This window comes from Octopus bimaculoides, chromosome 9 (genome assembly GCF_001194135.2).
Source record: "Octopus bimaculoides isolate UCB-OBI-ISO-001 chromosome 9, ASM119413v2, whole genome shotgun sequence".
Taxonomy (NCBI): Eukaryota; Metazoa; Mollusca; class Cephalopoda; order Octopoda; family Octopodidae; genus Octopus; species Octopus bimaculoides.
Window position 1 is genome coordinate 34,952,279 of NC_068989.1, and position 19,642 is coordinate 34,971,920.

At 36.4% G+C, this 19,642-nt stretch overlaps 1 protein-coding gene across 1 annotated transcript in view; it reads left to right on the top strand.

Annotated features, from left to right (window-relative positions):
* The first annotated feature begins 187 nt into the window (after positions 1-187).
* LOC106874295 (presenilins-associated rhomboid-like protein, mitochondrial) overlaps positions 188-19,642 on the top strand; it is a 23,215-nt gene continuing 3,760 nt past the window's right edge. The window contains exons 1-6 of the mRNA XM_014921975.2: positions 188-243; positions 4,213-4,423; positions 5,928-6,068; positions 10,446-10,590; positions 14,352-14,501; positions 18,442-18,512. Of these exons, the coding sequence (XP_014777461.1) occupies positions 209-243; positions 4,213-4,423; positions 5,928-6,068; positions 10,446-10,590; positions 14,352-14,501; positions 18,442-18,512 (753 nt within the window). The 5' untranslated portion in view covers positions 188-208. The remainder of the gene's footprint in view (positions 244-4,212; positions 4,424-5,927; positions 6,069-10,445; positions 10,591-14,351; positions 14,502-18,441; positions 18,513-19,642) is intronic.

Genomic DNA, 19,642 nt, shown 5'->3' on the forward strand with positions numbered 1-19,642 from the left:
CGAGAAGCTATATGAGTGTAAATTAAATCGCTAATAACTTATTAATGTTCGATATTAATATGAATAGCTCATAAATATATAACCTATATATATATGGACATTTTAGTTTTACAAATGAGAAAATTTTTATCTAAAATAAAAATATTTTATTAATAAGCACGGGTTCTTTTCACTTTTGTAAATCCAATTTTCAACTATACTCGCTATAATGGCAGCTTCCAGGTTGGGGAGTTTATGTTCGCTGTATGTATTTGCCACTTTCTTTATTATTTGGTTTTAGGTTTAATCATTTTCAACTTTGAATCAAATCGATTGTTAATTAGTTATAATAATACCAATTGATTTCAAGATGTCGAAATGTAGGACGAATTCTAGACATGTATGTACATGTCGTATCCTAAATATTTAAAGCACAACCCTTTTATTATTGTCTCGATTGCTTTATTGTTTAGTTTTATACCCTGTGTTTAAAATTAATTGTATTTAATAGCAGCGCCTTGATCCATTAGAAGTTTCAAGAATCTAAGGCTACAGTTCGGTCTGGTTTCCTTCTAAACCCGTTTTACTTAACCTAAGCGCCCTTGGGAAGGTATGAATGTCATCACCTCCCCTAATCCTGTTGAAATCTCAGTATACATATATACATATATATGTATGTGAGTGTGTACACACACATTATTTTCTGATGTATGAAAATAATCTATAGCCACCATCCACTGTCAGTGATATCTGCAAATAGTTTTGTTTATGTAATCAATGACATTTAACGTTTCATTTTGTTTATATTTGTCTTTTGTATTAGTGTTCCATAGTTTTACCTTATTCCCTTTTATTGCATACACTTTCAAATGTTGCACAGTTAATGTAAACAACTAAAAACATCCATAGTCACCAATATTCTTATCAGTTTTCATATAAATAAGCTAAACCGCTCCATCTTGACGGCTCTTCAGGTTATTTTTGAGGTCTGAAAACAAATAATCTATGTTTCTAAAGCCTACTTTCTTGAGTAATTTCATTTCAAGTCGATTTGCATGTCTCGCGGACACCTTGCTGCTCCTCTTTTCGTCGTGAAACCCAACGAAATACCTACAGATCAGCAGATAATGAAAGGCATACAGTTATGACACTGGTTCGATCTTTGTCAGATTCAGCAACTTGTGTTGCTTGGTGTGTACGCCGTGGATTGTTGAAGAATTTTCACAGATGTCCAGGGCGAAACTCCATTCAAAATAAATCTAACATTTCCTCACTTTTTACTCGCTGATCGTAGTGTGTGTTTTATTGAAATGAATTGGACTGTCAAATTTTTTGCTGTTTGGACGAGAAGTTTGCTTCCCAACCCTATAGCTTTGAGTCTAGTTTCACTGTGTGATAACTTGGGCAAGTGTCTTTTACTATAGTCCTGGGCTGACCAAAGCCTTCATCATCACCATCATTTAGCATCTGTTTTCCATGCTGGCATGGGTTAGATGGTTTGACTGTAACTGGTAAGCCAGAGAGCTGCACAAGGCCCCAGTCTGATTTTGGCTTGGTTTCTACAGCTAGATGCCCTTCCTTAACGCCAACCATTCCAAGAGTGTAGTGGGTTCCTTTTACATGTCAGCCTTCCTTATAAGTGAATGTAGTAGATGGGAGCTGAAAGAAGTCTAATGTATGTATGCATGTGTGTGTGTGTATATATATATATATATATATATATATATATATATATATATATATATATATATATATATGTATGTATGTATATTTATATATGCATGTTTGTGTCTCCTTGATTTCACATCATAACAACAGATGTAAAAAAAAAAGTACCATCATCATACAAATGGGGCTGTTTGTTTCCAATCTTTGAAAATATGTTTGGCCATATTATCTTGCTTGGAAAAAGATGAGGATTGGTGACAGGAAAGGCATCCAGCTGTTGAAAATATGCCTCAACAAATTTCATCCATGCAAGCATGGAAAAGTGGAAGTTAAAATGATAATAATGATGATGATGACAGTAAAGTCTGGCCTACTATCTTTAAGTTGATTTCAACTATTTCAAAAAAATCTTGTCCTCTTATCACATGAATTTCCTTTGAAAACATTACACACTTGTAGATAGATATACAATGGATTCATAATTAAGGATCAAAACCTCAGTCTTCATGTTTGTTTTCATTGTTCTCAGATTCTGCACTTAAAATCTGTTTAGCCTGCAAAATTCACCATCATCTTAGGCTGCAGAGAGGTGAATCTTGATAAACTCATTCAATTCTAATTTTAGTGACCTAGTTTGGCTTTAATACAGGTATATGGTTTCAACTTTTGGCCCAAGGCCAGCAATTTTAGGGGAAGAGTAAGCCAATTATATTGAACCCTGTGTTTTAATGACCCTGAAAGGATGAAAAAAGCTAAAGTCGACCCTGGTGGTATTTGAACTCAGAACATAAAACCAGAAGAATGTCTGGTTCTGTAAAACAACAACTAGTTTTTTCTGTGTCTATTAGACAATTCCTTCAGCGACTTTTACTTTATTCTGAACTGAACAAGAGATTTCTGTACAAACTGTCATCCACAATACAAACTTTAATGGGCTTTTCCACTACGATTGAATAAAATCTGTATTAATTATAGACTATCTTTTGTTGATTCTTTTCAGTATATCCAGAAATTATTAACTTGTTAGGAAAAAAATTGGTGTTAGGAAGGGCATCCAGTGTAGAAACCATGTCAAAGCTGACACTAGAACTCAGTACAGCCCTGTGGCTTGCTGGATCCTGTCTAACCCATGCCAGCATGGAAAATTGACATTAAATGATGATAATGATGATGATCTCCATGTGTTACATCTTACATGTATCTCTATTGGGTTTTGAAACCTGTTTCTACTAGGTTAGAATCACAATGTCATGAATACATAAGCATACTAAAAATGATACTCTTATTGTATCTACTTAATTTATTACGAAAACTAGTTTCATGCATTAATTCAATTAATCAATTTTTTTAAAGGCTTAATTAGAGGATGATGAACAGTATCCACAATCTTTTTCAAGCTCCTGAAACTGATGGGAAGGAGTAGTAAAGTTATCTTCAGACCAAAGATTGGCCTAGATGTTTGCAAAACAGTGAACTCTGCTATAGGCTCCCAAGGGCTAGGTGATGGATTAAATTTAACTATTCAAGAAGAGGAACAATCTCTTTGTAAATTTATAATTTTAACCTACCACATTAGCATCATACATGAAAATAAACTTTTTGACCAAACAACCAGGCCTGCTGCAACTAAAGCTTTCTGGATGAAAGCCTTCACAAAAGTTTGAAATAAAATAACATTCTATTCTATTAAAGTGCTAATGACAGATTTTTGTGGTGTAAAATATGTTGTGCTGTGGAAAGGGGATGGTAAGAGAGAGAGAGAGAGATTCAAATGAATGCTATTTGCAAGTACACACACACATTAGCTGTTTGTGTGTGTGAGAGTGGTGAGTATGTGCACATGTCATTAGTGATCATGTGGGTGAGTGTATGTATTTTTCCAGCTATCTATTATATTAATAACTGTTCCTAACTTTCTTCATAAAATCTGTGTAATGCTAAATCCTGGATAAGGGTGCTACCAACTATACAGTGTCAAATGCTTCTTTATTGAAATGGAGTTTGGTGTGTTACAGTGGACAATGATCATAGAGGATGACAGCAAGAATTGAACCAAGAAAAACAGATTAGATACGGGGAAGAGGGGGAAAGGTAAAGAGAAAAAAATAAGAATTAGGAATAAAGAGAGGAAAATCAGGGATGATGAAAAACTTTAACTCAGGATGCAAGAAATCGAGCTAAAAAATGTTGTATAATGAATGACAAAGTTAAAACTAAAAGCAAAGAATGAAAACTGTTAACCAAGAAAGAAAGTAGAATATGAATAATGATGATAAGTAAGATTATTTTGCACAAGTCACAATGAGAAAACAGACTACAAAAGAAAATATGATTGAAAATAATGAATAAAATTTCTCAGAAATTAATCAAAAGTTTATGAAGGAAATGATAGGATATTATTACTGAAGGGGAGATGTTGATGGCTGACACTGCACCACAAAATGGACTATGGAATTTCCACGTATACTGCTAGTATGAAATTATTCTTAATTTATCTTTATTTTCAGCTTTTCCTCTGTTCTGATTCTTTGTCTTTGTTGTAAAAATTTTAACTTCTTTTTCTAGCAATCTGTTGAGAGTAAGTTGCTTTCAACAAGTTTGGCACAGTGCTCCTGTTTACAGAACTACGCTTACACATTTACCCAGAAAATCTCAATGGCGGACTCCTTTGCGAAAATTTCACCAAAGAAGCAGACGCCGAGATGATTTAATTGAAATAAAAAATGGATATCCTACCTACCGAGACCTTTTAAAACCATTAGGTTTTACTATTATGGTGGGTTATGAGCTTTATTTTTATTCATTTGTAATTAGTTCAACATTTTGTAAAACCACACATTAACACCAATAAATCTAACATTTGCATATATAGAGCAAATGTTAATAGTTTCTGAGTAATTTTTTTTAAAGAAAAGCGAGATAGTATAGCTATGTAGTATTAAATAGAACAACTATATAATACTACATAGCTATACTTTTTGTTCAACTGGCAACTTCGAAATGAATTATGTTGGTCAGATTAACTTTCTCTTTTTCTGGCAGAAATCGAACTGATGAGTGAAGTGACAACTCAGCTGATAACTGGGATTGAATCTACTTCTCCTGCTTTGAAATCCAACATCTTGCCTAGTCCAGGTTGACACCCCTTAGCGAACAAACCAGGTCAGATTAGTGTTTTCTTTTCTATAGCAACTATTTACTTCCCTTGTCTTCAGAAGTTAAAATAATTATTTTGTCTTGGCTGCTTCTTCACCAATAACTCTCAACTATTTGTTTACCAAGAAGCATCAAATGCCTCAGCAATTTCTTCAGTTGGCATTTTACTCAACTTGAAATTTCTCATCCAAATTTTAGTTCTACTTTCAATGCCTCTTGATATAGTAGATAATTAGTTACTTGATGTAACTTTATATTAGCTGTTTTTATAATTATCATTATAATAATAGGTATCTAGTTACTTTCCTCCTTTGGGATCATTTCTCCTCACATTAACCTTGATAACTATATTATGCAATAGGGTGTGTAAATCATTTGATTTATTACTAAGAAGGTCAGGCATATTAGATAATATAGTGTTAAATGGATGTCTTATTTAGAACACCTTTCATCATAGATTTATCTGCTCAATTAGAGCAATGACTAAGGAGATGATCTTGCTTGAGTTCTAGCATCAAAAGGTCCAAGCTTTAGAGTAAATTGTCTCTTTTATAACTGCATCAAATGAATCGTTAGCATTTCTGTTTATTGATTAGTTTAACACTTTTTTCCAATTCTTACAATACTGATTGCTGTAATATCTCTTTTTCTTAAATATGTACAACCTCTTATCTGTTCATTTAAACTTATTCTTACAAAGAGTTAGTTTTAATATTTTTCTCAGCTTTCAATAATCCACAAAATGAAAAAAATCCCTAGATTTATGTTGTGCATTATCTACCAGTTTAACAGTTTATGAACAATTCAGTATCTCTAGAAGAGTACAAGCTGCTTGTCTTTGATCAGAGGATGAAGTTCTCCCACCCACCAGTCATGGAGCCATAGGTACTGTCTGCTTTCCTCTCACCAAATCACGTTGAAAACAACAACAAAAACAAATAAACTCATTCATTTTCATCTGAAATGTTAATTTCAGCCAGTTTTAATCATGTTATGATGTCCAGGGTAAAATCCATATAATAGTTATAACTGCTTCATAGATGTTTGCAACCAAATTTAAACAGAAGTATTTTGATTTGTCATCATCATTATCATTATTATTTTCATTCTTTTTATTTTCTTAGTTCAGTGGAGCATGCTTTGCTGGCAGTATGGTATGGCAATATGAATTGACACGTTTGAAGGCAAAAAAAATCATTAGTAACTGGATTTCAAACGAAGGAAGAGATATATTCTACCCCAAATCCCACAGCTTTCGTTCACATGTAAGTTATATTGATTTCATTCAGAAGACATTTTTTCTTTTATTTTTATTTTAAAAATCATTTTCTGTCCTGTATGAAATAGTTCTGAAAGCTTGTATCATCATCATCATCATTTAATGTCTGTTTTCCTTGCTGGCTTGGGCTGGGTGGTTTGACAAGATCCAGTCAGCCGCAGAATTATGTTGAGTTCTAATGTCAGCTTTGATGTAGTTTCTATGGTTGGATGCCCTTCCTCACACCAACCATTTTACAGTTTGTACTGGGCGCCCTTTCATGACACTAGTACTAAGAAAAGTCACCAAGTAACTTGCAAGACAAAAGGAAAAGGAAAAGCCCTTTCAGCAGAGTCAAAGGAAAGGAGATAACTGTATGCCAGATATTGAAAGGCTTAGGTATGATAGAAGACAAGCACTGGTGTCTTGCTATAGAGGGGATACATGGCTACCCTGCATTATTTTTATAATGTTATTTCTGTATATATCTCCTTAGTGTCATGCACTAATACAGTGTGATATATAGTACCATGGAACGGGGTAGACACCAACTGTCTCCACTTGATGTATTCCCAAATACTCTGCCAACAACTGTAACCAATCCAAAACAACTTCTCAACGAACTATAACTACTTCTCAACAATTTTCTGTAACTCCACAAACTCACGAACGACACCTTTCAACTTCCTGTGATTTCTCATCTTTCACTCGCAGTCAAACACGCTGCTACTTATACGAGTTCGGCCAGTCCATTCTCACAGCAGGCGTCATGATTCTTGCCATAATAATTATATAAGGGTAGATGGGAGTAGCTGCAAAGAAGATAGAGATAGTAGTCATGAGGTATCAGAGCATATTCTCAAGATACAACAGGGCGAGTAAAAGAGAGAATACAGAGAATCAGAAGAAAGGGAGAGTACAGGGAATTTTATAAGCGTACAAGAGGAGGGTGACAGACAGTTAGAAATCGGGGTATAGGTTATTGTAATGAATAGTGAACAAGGATTGGATATTTGTATATATTGTCAGCAGATTCTCATTTTAGAATCAACATCACTTGTGTCATAGGGAAGTGATTCATATTTGAGTTAAGATGAATGAAGGTAAATTCAAGGTCTTAAGCACAAATGTCTAATATGTGATGACATAATAAGAAAGCACCAAACCTTCAGCTGCTCTATTTGGTAAATTAGATTTAATCAGATGTAGACACGGCAGTCATCATCATCATCATAATCATCGTTTAACGTCCGCTTTCCATGCTAGCATGGGTTGGACGATTTGACTGAGGACTGATGAAACTGGATGGCAACACCAGGCTCCAATCTAATTTGGCAGAGTTTCTACAGCTGGATGCCCTTCCTAACGCCAACCACTCAAAGAGTGTAGTGGGTGCTTTTACGTGTCACCCGCACGAAGGCCAGTCAGGCGGTACTGGCAACGGCCACGCTCAAATGGTGTCTTTTATGTGCCACCCGCACAAGAGCCAGTCCAGGGGCACTGGCAATGATCTCGCTCGAAAATCCTACGAAGGCCAGTCACGTGGTACTGACAACAGCCACGCTCAAAATGGTGCATCTTATATGCCACCCGCACAAGAGCCAGGGGCACTGGCAACGATCTCACTTGGTCTCACTTGGCTTACCGGGTCTTCTCACGCACAGCACATTTCCAAAGGTCTCGGTCAGTAGTCATCGCCTCGGTGAGGCCCAATGTTTGAAGGTCTTGCCTCACCACCTCAGCCCAGGTTTTCCTGGGCCCACCTCTTCCACGGGTTCCCTCAACTGTTAGGATGTGGCACTTTTTCACGCAGCTATCCCCATCCATTCTCACCACATGTCCATACCAGCACAATCATCTCTCTTGCACACCACAACTGATGCTTCTTATGTTCAGCTTTTCTCTCAAGATACTTACACTCTGTCGGGTCAGTCTATTTGCCATAAGTGATGATATTCCAGGAATGTAGCAAGCTCAAGTCTCTAGCAATGTGACATTGCTAATCATACATGATAATACATTATTAAGGGTTGGGAAATACAACCAAAGCAACAAAGGGCTACACTGTAGCTGACATTAGGCTACACTGATATTTTATGATCCCTTGGTTTTTTTGCATTCAAACTTTTCTGAAGTCAAATTTTTAAAATTTCATTTGAATGACCCCTCCCCTCACTTTCCACTATGAAAATTCTTGGGCTAATGCAGAATTGCACCTCTCCTTGAAAAATGCATTAAAAAAAAAAATTTTTTTGTGATTCCTATGTTTTAAATGTTGGCAATTATGAATATACGAAATTTTTTTTTTAAATCCCCCCCCCCCCATTTAAAGGTTTGATTTTGTTTACTTTAAAGTGATTGCAGTGAATTGACGAACATATGCAAATTGAAATTAAATATAGACAAAAACATTAAAGTGAAAAGAATTTGCGCTTTACTTGTGTTTGCCTTAAATAATTGTAAATAATAATTGAATGTTAATTAAAGATACATCATTTTATGAGAAACAAATAATGTTTAATAATTAATGTTATAAAGTTTAATAAGGGGCTCAAATTTCAGCCCCTCCCCCAATTTTAAATTTTTTCATCCATTTATTCATTTGTCTGTCTATCTATTTATTCCTATCCATTTATTCACTAAATGTGACGGTCCTATAGAAGACAGTATTACTGCTGTTTTTAGCCTCAGTAAGACATTCATATCTCTATCTCTTTTTACACATATCTATATGCTTATTGAATTTAAAATTTTGAATGATGGCCTTATTTATATATTTTCTGAAATGTGGACAATCATTTAAAAAATATATTGTTTTATAAGGAAAGACAGATGAATTGCAAAGGTTGTGTAATTTCTGATATCAGAAAATCTAAGATAATGCATTATGCTCTTTTTCATTTAACAACAAACAGACTTGGTAACACATCATTTGTTACACTGAATGTGAATTGTGAATTTTAAAACATCTATTTGGTTCAGGATAACTCAGAACTGTGACCAAAGGTGTTCTAGCTGTTAACAAACTGTCTTTATTTCAGATATAATGTATTTGGGATTACATATTTGTAAAGTGGTAGATGTTAATTGAGGAAGATTTCATGGCCAGTACTAGCAGATTGAACAACCACAGAGTGGCTCAAGCTGTGTTAGTATGAAATATTTTTGTAGGCAGCTGGAGTGAAGATTATTAGTAAGCTTGTGGAATTTACTGTGTCTACATAAGTACTGTCCCTAGCATTTCCTTCAGGAAACTCTTTAAGGCAGTTACACCAACATCAGGAGTCTATGATATTTTGTATATTGACAATCTGATTTTCAGTAGAAAATTTGTTGAAGAACTGTAAAAAAAATTGAAACATGAAAAAGTGGGCCAAAGTCAAAAGTTTTAATGGTTAACAGTAGTAGCAAGGGACAATCTAGAAGCATGTGAGAAGTGGCCTTGCTCAGTTGCTAGGGAGTAGCTTAAAACTCAGTATCATGTACTAAGTGTAAGCAAAGGATTCCTTGATAAACTGACAGGGAACTAGAACTTCAGTTTTGCTGAAGACCAAGTCTATTCAACTGACGTGATGGATATTATTGATCATTTCTGCTCCTTCAACAATACAGTTAGTACTGTAGAGGATTCTAGGGAATAGGGAAGAAGAAGTTTTGTGAATTTTTAGCAACAGTATATTAGCTATATGAGATATGTATGGAAAGTTAGACAGTGCATCATCATCATTATCATTTAACATTCATGTTCCACACTGACAGTTTGACTGATGGGTCCAAATGCTACATTGTGCTTGAATGTCTGCTTTGACATGGTTTCTAGGCTGGATGCTCTTCCTAATACCAACCATTTTACAATGTGCACTGGGTGCTTTTTTTGTGGCACCAGCAGTAGTGAGGTCACCATGTAGCTTGAATTAAGATCTTCTTTGGCTAAGAGTTGCAGTTGAAGGTTTGATGCCTCCTTATTAGGTCATAAATTGGACTTTGTGCTTTTTAATAAGCTTTTCAATTTACCTTCACTTATTTTAACTACCTGGTAATGGAAAGTGGAAACATCTGCAGTAGTCGAAGAGAAAAAGTTGGTCTTTGGGTAACTTTATCAGAATTTCCTTTGTTGCAAGTATTTAAACCAGATCTTAGTTCACATTTTTTTGCTGTCAGTGTTCTGGTTGGTTATCAGTTACATCAATCTTATCAGTTTGCAAAGGTCTAGAAAGAAAAGAAGACAATGTAGACAGAATAAACATAAAGTATAAGACCAAAACAGTATGGAAAAATGTATTAAAACTTATTCAAACTATGTTAGGATAGAAAATCAAGCATTAATATAAAGATGATGCATTTAGCCACTAATAATAATTAATTCTTTTGTCTTTCTTTTCAGCTAAATATGTGGTGGAACAGTCTCAGTGATGGACAGAAGTATGTAGTTAGCATTATTGGAGCAAATGTTCTTGTGTTTCTAGCATGGCGATTGCCATCTGCACAACCTACCTTGATGAAATACTTCTGCAGTAATCCAAACTCTGGTGTGTGAGTTAGAAATTTATTACTGTTTTTCTGTTCAAATTCTTCAGATGCCTAGATATTTTTTGAAAGAGATAAGTACAAGCATGGTTGTATGGTTAAGAAGTTTGCTTTTCAAGCACATGATTTTGGGTTTAGTCCAACTGCATAGCACCTCAGGCAAATGTCTCCTACTATCACCCCAGGCTGATCAAAACCTTGTGAGTGGATTTGGTAGACAGAAACTGAAAGATGCTGTTTGTCTATGTGTGTGTGTATATATATATATATATATATATATATATATATATATATATATATATATGCACACTGTCTTATATGTTTCCTTGCTCTCCACTTTTATTTTATTACCTCTGCCTTCGCTAAGGCAGAGGTATTGTTTTCAGTTGTGTTTGTTTGTTTGTCTGTAGACAAGATATCTCAAGAACTGCTGGATGAATTCAGATGACACTTTCAGTGATGTTTGGCCTCATGACTGGCACAAACTGATTAGATTTTGGAATTGATCTGGTACTGGAAAAGGATTCTGGATTATTTTTCCTTTTTTTTTTTTTACTGAAGTTTTGAGAGTGGTCTGGTTTATTTTTAGTATTCTTGTTTGTGAGAGCACTTGAGTTTATTTCAGACATTCACATTTTAAAAATCATCTCCAGCCAATTGTTGAGAGGATGTTGGTGTTGCCTTGGCCGAGATTTTCACTCTCTGAGTGCTCTTGTTCTGTCTAGATCTGTTTCTTAGCCTGTATGGCTCTGTGTACTGTATCATTACACCACCTTGTTAACTTCTGCTTGGCTGAGACATTGTGTTATGCTAGAATCTGTCTGTAGCTTTCAGCAACATTTGTCTCCCAGTTGTATTTCATTTGTTTTTATTTTTGTTTTTACCATGCTGCATGGGTTAGATGGATATATTTTTGAGGAGAGGGAAGGTTAGCTTCTAGGGGTATTCAGAGTGAAATCCTAAGGCTGGTGGAGATAAAGGTTGTCCCCATGTTCTCAGGGAAGGGCTGGCTAAAGCTAAGAAATAGGGTATGTGAGCATGGTGGTAATTTGATACAGCTAGGTATAAAAGTTGTTTAAATTATGTGGCTTAAAATAAGGGAAAGATGGGTTGCAGAGTTATCCTGTTAGTTGAGAATAAGATTATTTCCATGGTTCTATGTAGAAGAGAAAATGTTTAGCTACAAATTGTTATTGTTGATGAAAGAGGTGTGTGAGTGGAAGTACTTTATCACAGCAAATCACACAGATTTTTTACAATGCTCTTGATTTAATTATCGTTACCACATATAGTTTAAGAAATATCATTTTATCATCAACTTTTCTATGCTTGCATGAGTCAGATGGAATTCACTGAGGCAGATTTTCTACAGTCAGATGCTTTTCTTGTTTTCAAGCAACATAATATTTCCTCATGGTTGGATATGTTTTCACAGAAGACAGGACACAGGGGACTCTGCTTGTATGATGGTAACACTTATTTACAACAATCCTCTGATGACATGACAAAGAGACACGAACATATATATGCACATACACATATATATACACACACACACACACACATATATATATATATATATATATATATATATATATATATATATATATATATATATATACATATCATCATCATCGTTTAACGTCTGCTTTCCATGCTAGCATGGGTTGGATGATTTGACTGAGAACTGGTGATCCAGATGGCTACACCAGGCTCCAATCTAATTTGGCAGAGTTTCTACAGCTGGATGCCCTTCCTAATGCCAACCACTCTGAGAGTGTAGTGAGTGCTTTTACGTGCCACCGGCACGAAGGCTAGTCAGGCAGTACTGGCAACGGCCACGCTCAAAATGGTGTATTTTACGTGCCACCTCCACAGGAGCCAGTCCAGCAGCACTGGCAATGATCTCACTCAAATGACTTTTCACATGCCACCGGCACAAGTGCCAGGAAGGCGACGCTGGTAACGATCACGCTCGAAAAGTGGTGCCATCACGATTTCGCTTGCCCCAACAGGTCTTCGCAAGCAGAGTTTAGTGTCCAATGGAGGAGATGTTGGCATGGGGGCCTGTCGTTGAATTTAGTTCGACTTCGATTTCACTTGCCTCAACAGGTCTTTGCAAGCGGAGTATGCATAAGTGGGCTGGCTACATCCCTGGCAGAGGCCTTGGATTTTGGTCTCACTTGGCTTGCCAGGCACAGGGGTGACTGCGTGGTAAGTAGCTTGCTTGCCAACCACATGGTTCCGGGTTCAGTCCCACTGCATGGCACCTTGGGCAACTGTCTACTACTATAGCTTCAGGCTGACCAAAGCCTTGAGTAGATTTGGTAGACGGAAACTGAAAGAAGTCCATCACACACATGAATGTTTATGTTTGTGAGTGTATGTGTCTGCTGTGTTCCCCCACCATTGCTTGAAAACCAATGTTGGTGTGTTTACATCACTGTAACTTAGCAGTTTGGCAAAAGCCGACCGATAGAATAAGTACTAGGCTTAATGTTATTCAATAAAGCCACCTTCAGCTTCAACAACTGCTTCTTTATGAGATCTAAATCATCTACATGCTTGAATAAAATGGTTCTGGTTCAAAAAATCTTTGATGTTATGGGTGTGTTCATTGACCTCTCTCTCAACAACACTTCACATGTAAATAGTCCAATGGATTGAGATCTGAGAAATCAGGAGGCTTATGTAATCATGAAAATTTTCAGCTATCTATTCCTGTGTTACTAGAACCATGTGTGATAGTACAGAGTCTTACTAAAACACATATGGCCTTCCATTGCATACACTGTCTATCCAGGGTTTAACAATTGTTTCCTGAACCTCAATGTAGGTGGTAGAGTTAACTCTAAGGCCTTGTGGAAAGAAGTAAGGAGGCATCACATGTCCTTCATTGCTGACAACCCCTAAAACCATGACAGTTGCAGGAAATTGTGTATGCACAACACTTGGAACTTCAAAAGGGTCTGCACATAACCATCTGTCATTTCTTCTGTTAACTTTTTGATCTTGGTCGAAGTTTTTCAATTGACCTCATGGACTTTCTGGTATTGTAATCAATGATCTGTTGAACTTGCTGGATAAATTCAGGTGTTCTGATGATTTCAAAGTGTTTAGAATGCTTTTTATGCTTTGATATGTTTCCATCTTCAGTCTCTAGCTCCTTACAAACTTTATAGATGAAAGATCTGGTAACTTTTAAAAATCAAGATATTTCCAAATTGCTAATCTCAGCCTTTATAACCACATTAAGAGCATGCCTCTTCATTTCTTGAGTAAGTTGAGGGTCTGCCATTATTTTCTGAAACAACGATTATACAGAGTTAGCAAAAAATGCAGCAATGACCAGAAAATGGTATGTCTTCAGGCACCTTACGCACCCTGTATGGGTGTGTGTGTGTGGAGGGAAGGGGGTGAGTGTGTGTGTGCTTGCGTCTTCTTGTCTTGACATTATATGATAGCTATGAGTGTCATTGTCATACAAATAATGTTTTTACAATATTCTATGAAAACATGTCCAAGCAAGGATTGGTAACAAGAAGAGCATTCAGACAGAAAATCTGCTTTAATTAATCCGTCTGACCATGCAAGGATGGAAAGTGGATGTTAAAATGATGATAAAGATATATTTATCAAATCTTTCTCTAGTTTTGGTCTAGTGCTAGAAAATTCTGTACTTAAGCAATTATTTTTGTTAATTATATTAAATTTCCTTTTATTAAGTATTTCATATACAATTTTCTCCTTTTTCTTTTTCTAGCGGCACCATGCTGGTCAATGCTTCTGTCAGCATTTAGCCAATACAACTTTATGCATTTGTTTACTAATATGTATGTCCTCTGGTCATTTTCAAATGTAGCATTAAATTTATTTGGAAAAGAACAATTCCTTGCCTTTTATCTGAGTTCTGGTAAGTGTTTCTCCTTTCTTTCATTTCATATTTGTAGCATATTCACAACAGAAATTGTAGTAATCTTCTGTGGAGAGGTGGGGCTTTAAGTTGGACCTTTGTATGCTTCCACAACAGGATCTCTTCATTCTGCTACCCTCTCAACTATGAAGTATGATTGGGATTTGTTGTCAGATTGAAGTAAACTTGGCAGCATAGTCAACTGAAAAGCATATGGCCATTAGCCACTGGACCTAATATCTATATATTAATGTGCTCAGGCCAAATGTTGGTTAGTTGAAAGGAGAGGTGAAGAGAGAGAGAGAGGAGTGTGACCAGTGAAAGCTAGGAAAAGGTGATTGCTATTATGTTATGAGGATAAATAGTTGAAGGAAGAGAGAAAGAGAGAGAGAGAGAATGTGTTTAGCACAGGGGGTCGTGGTATAGTTGAAAGAAGAGGCAAAGAGAATGAGTGTGTTTACTGAAGGGAACATCCATTTGTCATGATGCATCAATATATCTTAAATAACATGTCTGTACAGTAACATGATTTTAAATGTCTTATAAAATATTGTGATAGACAATATCTTATGATTTTCAAAATAACTGTGGGTTTTCCTTGAGTACTACTAGTCTGAAATGACTCTTTAATTATCAGAGCTTCTTGGGTAAAAGGCTTGTAAGAAAATATAAGATTTTCTTGAACATTGAGAGCAGGTTAGCTTGTCATGGCTTATTTGTCTTTAAACCTGTACCATCCTATTATGTAGATGTTCAGTGGCAGCTCGTATATAGGCACTGTAGAACTGCATCACCCCCTATTTCCACTTGATATTATCGATAACATTCAATATAATGAGTCCTTTTTTCTTTAATTCTTTCTTTATACTTGTACATTATATAATTCTTACGCTTAATGTCAGTAGCCATTCCCTAGTTTATAAAAAAAAATACAAAAATTCTTGTATAGAACTGTGCGCTTCACAGTTCTAGTGATGAAGTGTTTGTTGTGCACATGCTTACATGTCCGAGATAGGAAGCTTCACGCTAGGGAGAGACAGTACTATCATTCACGCAGTGCTGGTGAAAAGTAGTGTTTCTTTTTGACTCTGCGTGTGTTGTGCTTAAAAACATGTTTATATTCTTGAATGTGATGAAGTGTAGAATTAGATTATTATCCTGCTTCCAGCTTCAGTGTTGTTGCTGGGATTTGAAAAATAGGGCAGATTCCCCACCCGGATTTTTGAAAAACAAGGAGGAAATTTGTGGCAGTGTTCAGTGAACAAATTAAACACCCTATCCAGCAGTGGCTAAAATATGAACTGATCAAGTTTATGTATAAATATTCTTTTTATATGTTTGTTTCCTTTTATACAATGTCAAAACAACAGCTAAAACTTTTCTGAAGCAGCACCCCAACTAATTTTATCTATGAGCTGCCACTGTAGCTGTTCATCCTATTATGTAGGAGTTTTCAGAATTTTATTCTGAGCTACTTGTATTAATATTCTTTTGCTAACACTTGTTTATTGAAGCTTCGTTATGTAGAAATAGACAGTCTGATATTGATGAGAATGTTGGGTTTTATAAATGAGATAATTAAGACACATGAAAAGATATTGTAATACAGATTAGTTTTGCAGAAGCCAATTTAGAAAATAGATGTAAGTTAAGAAATCCAAATGTTCAATTCTGTTTATTGTAGCTCTAAATCTTGAAAATTTCATCCCTTCATTTGTTTTGTTACCCACTCTGTTTTTATCCAAATGTTCTATTGTTTCCTCTACTGTAGCTCTAATTCTTGAAAACTTCATCTGTTTGTCTGTCTGTCTCTTCATTTGTTTTGTTACCCATTCTGTTTTCTCTTGTACATATTATGACTCTATCCTTGCTTTTCCCATGTTATAGGTTAATTAGCAGCTTTTGCTTTGTGGATATTTTACATTGCCTTTATCTAGGGAATAGGGCAACCATGGTGTTTGGTTGTCCATGGTCCAGCCATCTTGGCCTTGCCATGAGGGTATAACTTCTGTTCCATATAAATTAGCTCCCTTAAGTTTCTCTACCTCATATTTGTGATACTTGCCTCACTCAGTGGACATTACGAAGAAAAATGTTCAGATAAGCAACTCTGTCCGACCTAGCACACAACTAATCCTCACATTATACCACTCATATTATTATTATTAGGTTGTCAAGAAAGTTCTTGCAGTTTTTAACCTTTAAATTCAGATGCACATATCTCGGCTCAAACAAAACTTTATTAATTGAAATAAGCACCATCAGAATCAACACACTTTTGCCAACGCGAGACAAGTTTACTTATGCTAGTAGCGTAAAAATCCTGTGTTCTGGTGGCAATGAAGTCATTGAAGGTGTGTTTGGCACTATCTTGGTTTTTGAAGCATTTCTCATGCTGGAAGTTGTCGAGATACTTGAAAAAGTGGTAGTCGGTAGGCAAGAGGTCTGGTGAGTATGGTGGATGAGGCAGAGTTTTGTAGCCAAATTCATTCAATTTTTGCGGGGTCAGTTGTGTGACGGGTGATCAAGCATTGTCGTAGAGAAGAATTGGTCCTTTTCTATTGACCAATGCTGGCTGTTGTTGGAGTTTCTTATGCATTTCATCCATTTGCTGACAGTACTTCTCCGCCGTAATGGTTTCGCCTGGATCCCAAAAGCTGTGATGAATGAGACTGGCCACAGACCACCAAACATGCTACACTCTAATGGTGGAGGGAACCTGTGGAAGAGGTAGACCTAGGAAGACATAGGACTTGGTGGTGAAGCATGATCTTCGATTGTTGGGCCTCACAGCAGTAATGACAAGTGACAGAGACCTTTGGTGATATGCCATGCTTGAGAAGACCCATCAAGCCAAGTGAGATTGTAGTTATGTAACTGGCTTGAGAAGACCTGTGAAGCCAAATGAGATTGTAGTCGTGTAACTGGCATGTAAAAAGGCACCCTTTGAATGTTGGGCAATATGCTGTGCTTGAGGAAACCTGTCAATCCAAGTGAAATTGTAGTTGTGGCCAATACCAGTACCATGTAACTGGCACATAAAATCCACTGTTTGAATGTTGGGCCTCAACAGAGGCTGTGACAGGTGACTGAGACCTTTGGCGATATGCTGTGCTTGAGTAGACCTGTCAAACCGAGTGACATCGTAGTCATGGCTGATGCCAGTATCATGTAACTGGCACCCATGCCAATGGCACATAAAAAGCATTCACTACAGTCTTGCAGTGGTTGGAGTTAGGAAGGGCACCCAGCTGTAGAAACTATGCCAAATCAGATTGGAACCTGGTGCCACTCCCCAGCTTACTAGTTTTCAGTCAAACTGTCCAACCCATGCCAACATGGAAAGTGGACGTTAAATGATGATGATGAATAGTTGTGGAATTTAATTTGAACTGGTTAAGGGAGATAAACCAAAACTAGTTTATTGTAACTCCTAGTACAAACTTGCACCAGATTTCACTGTCACTTCAAGGTCTGCAAAGTGAGAACTAGTAATATAATATGCTAATTAACTTTATCTCTACCCTTAAAAAAATAAAAGTATTTTGAAGTATAGGAAGAAACTGATATTGAATAAATCTTTTAAGAAAACAGGTGGCAAGCTAACAGAATCATTAGTGCAGTATTTCTTTTGATTCTTCATGTTCTGAGCTCAACTTTATTCTCTATCCTTTGGTAGGGAGGGTCATTGAAATATTGTACCAGTCAAGTATTAGGTGGATCTAATTGATTAACATCACCCACTCAAAATCAACTGAAGTAAAATTAGATGTATTTTCCATATAATATGCCATCTAATTATGGCACATTATATGGAAAATACATCTAATTTTACTTCAGATTATTTCATCTATGTCACAATGTTGTTTATTGTTTTGTTTTGTTAAAAAAAAAACCTAGCATAGAAAATGTGGTATTAATAATAATATTTATTTTCCAGCCACGGTTGCCTCTCTGCTCAGCTACTGTGTCAAGATTACCCGATGCCAATTTACACCTTCTGTTGGTGCTGTAAGTTTCAGTTTTTGTTCTAAGGCCCTAATTTTGACTCATTCTTTTCTATTTTTTCCCCTTAAACTTTTTAATTCTGTATTTACTATTTATTCTAAATACTATATTATTTGGTCATTTAATTATTGAGTGCAGCAAACATAATTGAAAAGAGGTAAAATCTTAGCAAGCCCACACTGTAACTTTGTTTTGATACCTGGTTGATCCTCCAGCTCAGCCTTGACGGAAGACATATTGTCAAAGGTATCCCACCAACCTTTATCTACATCAAGACACTTATTCCTGTTCCTCTATCATACTTTCAACACTTGGCATAATGCCACCTCCTCTTCTTTTAAATACACTTCCATTCAGCTGAGGCTTTTTCGTGTCTTGCCAGTTACTTGGCAACCTTACTAATGTTGGTGGCATGAAAAACAAATCACCCAGTACACACTGTTAAACAGTTGGGGTTAGGAAGAGTATTCAGGTATAGAAAACACTGATGCTGTCATTGGAGCTTGACTGTTGTGTGATCTGTAGGATCCTGTCAAACCATCCAACCCATGCTAGCATGGAAAACAGATGGTGGTGATGGTGATATATATATATATATATATATATATATATATATATGTGAAGGCACATTGCCTAGTGGTTAGGCTATCAATCATAAGGTCATGGATTCACTTTCTGGAGGTTGGCATGTTGTGTCCTTGAGCATGGCATGCTCTAGTCTCTCTCTCCCTCTTGCTGTTACATCCTCAGTGTTCTGTTGAGTCAAGGAGGTGGGAGGGATGAAAGAGTGTTATGTTTGCTCATCACCACACAGGCACCTAAAATAGCTAGTGAAAACCTGGTATATGCTACCAAGTCATGTTTGGTTGCAAGTGATAGCTATGGTTTCATATATATTATTTCATCATCATCATCATCATCGTTTAACGTCCGCTTTCCATGCTAGCATGGGTTGGACGATTTGACTGAGGACTGGTGAAACCGGATGGCAACACCAGGCTCCAGTCTAATTTGGCAGAGTTTCTACAGCTGGATGCCCTTCCTAACGCCAACCACTCAGAGAGTGTAGTGGGTGCTTTTACGTGTCACCCGCACGAAAACGGCCACGCTTGAAATGGTGTCTTTTATGTGCC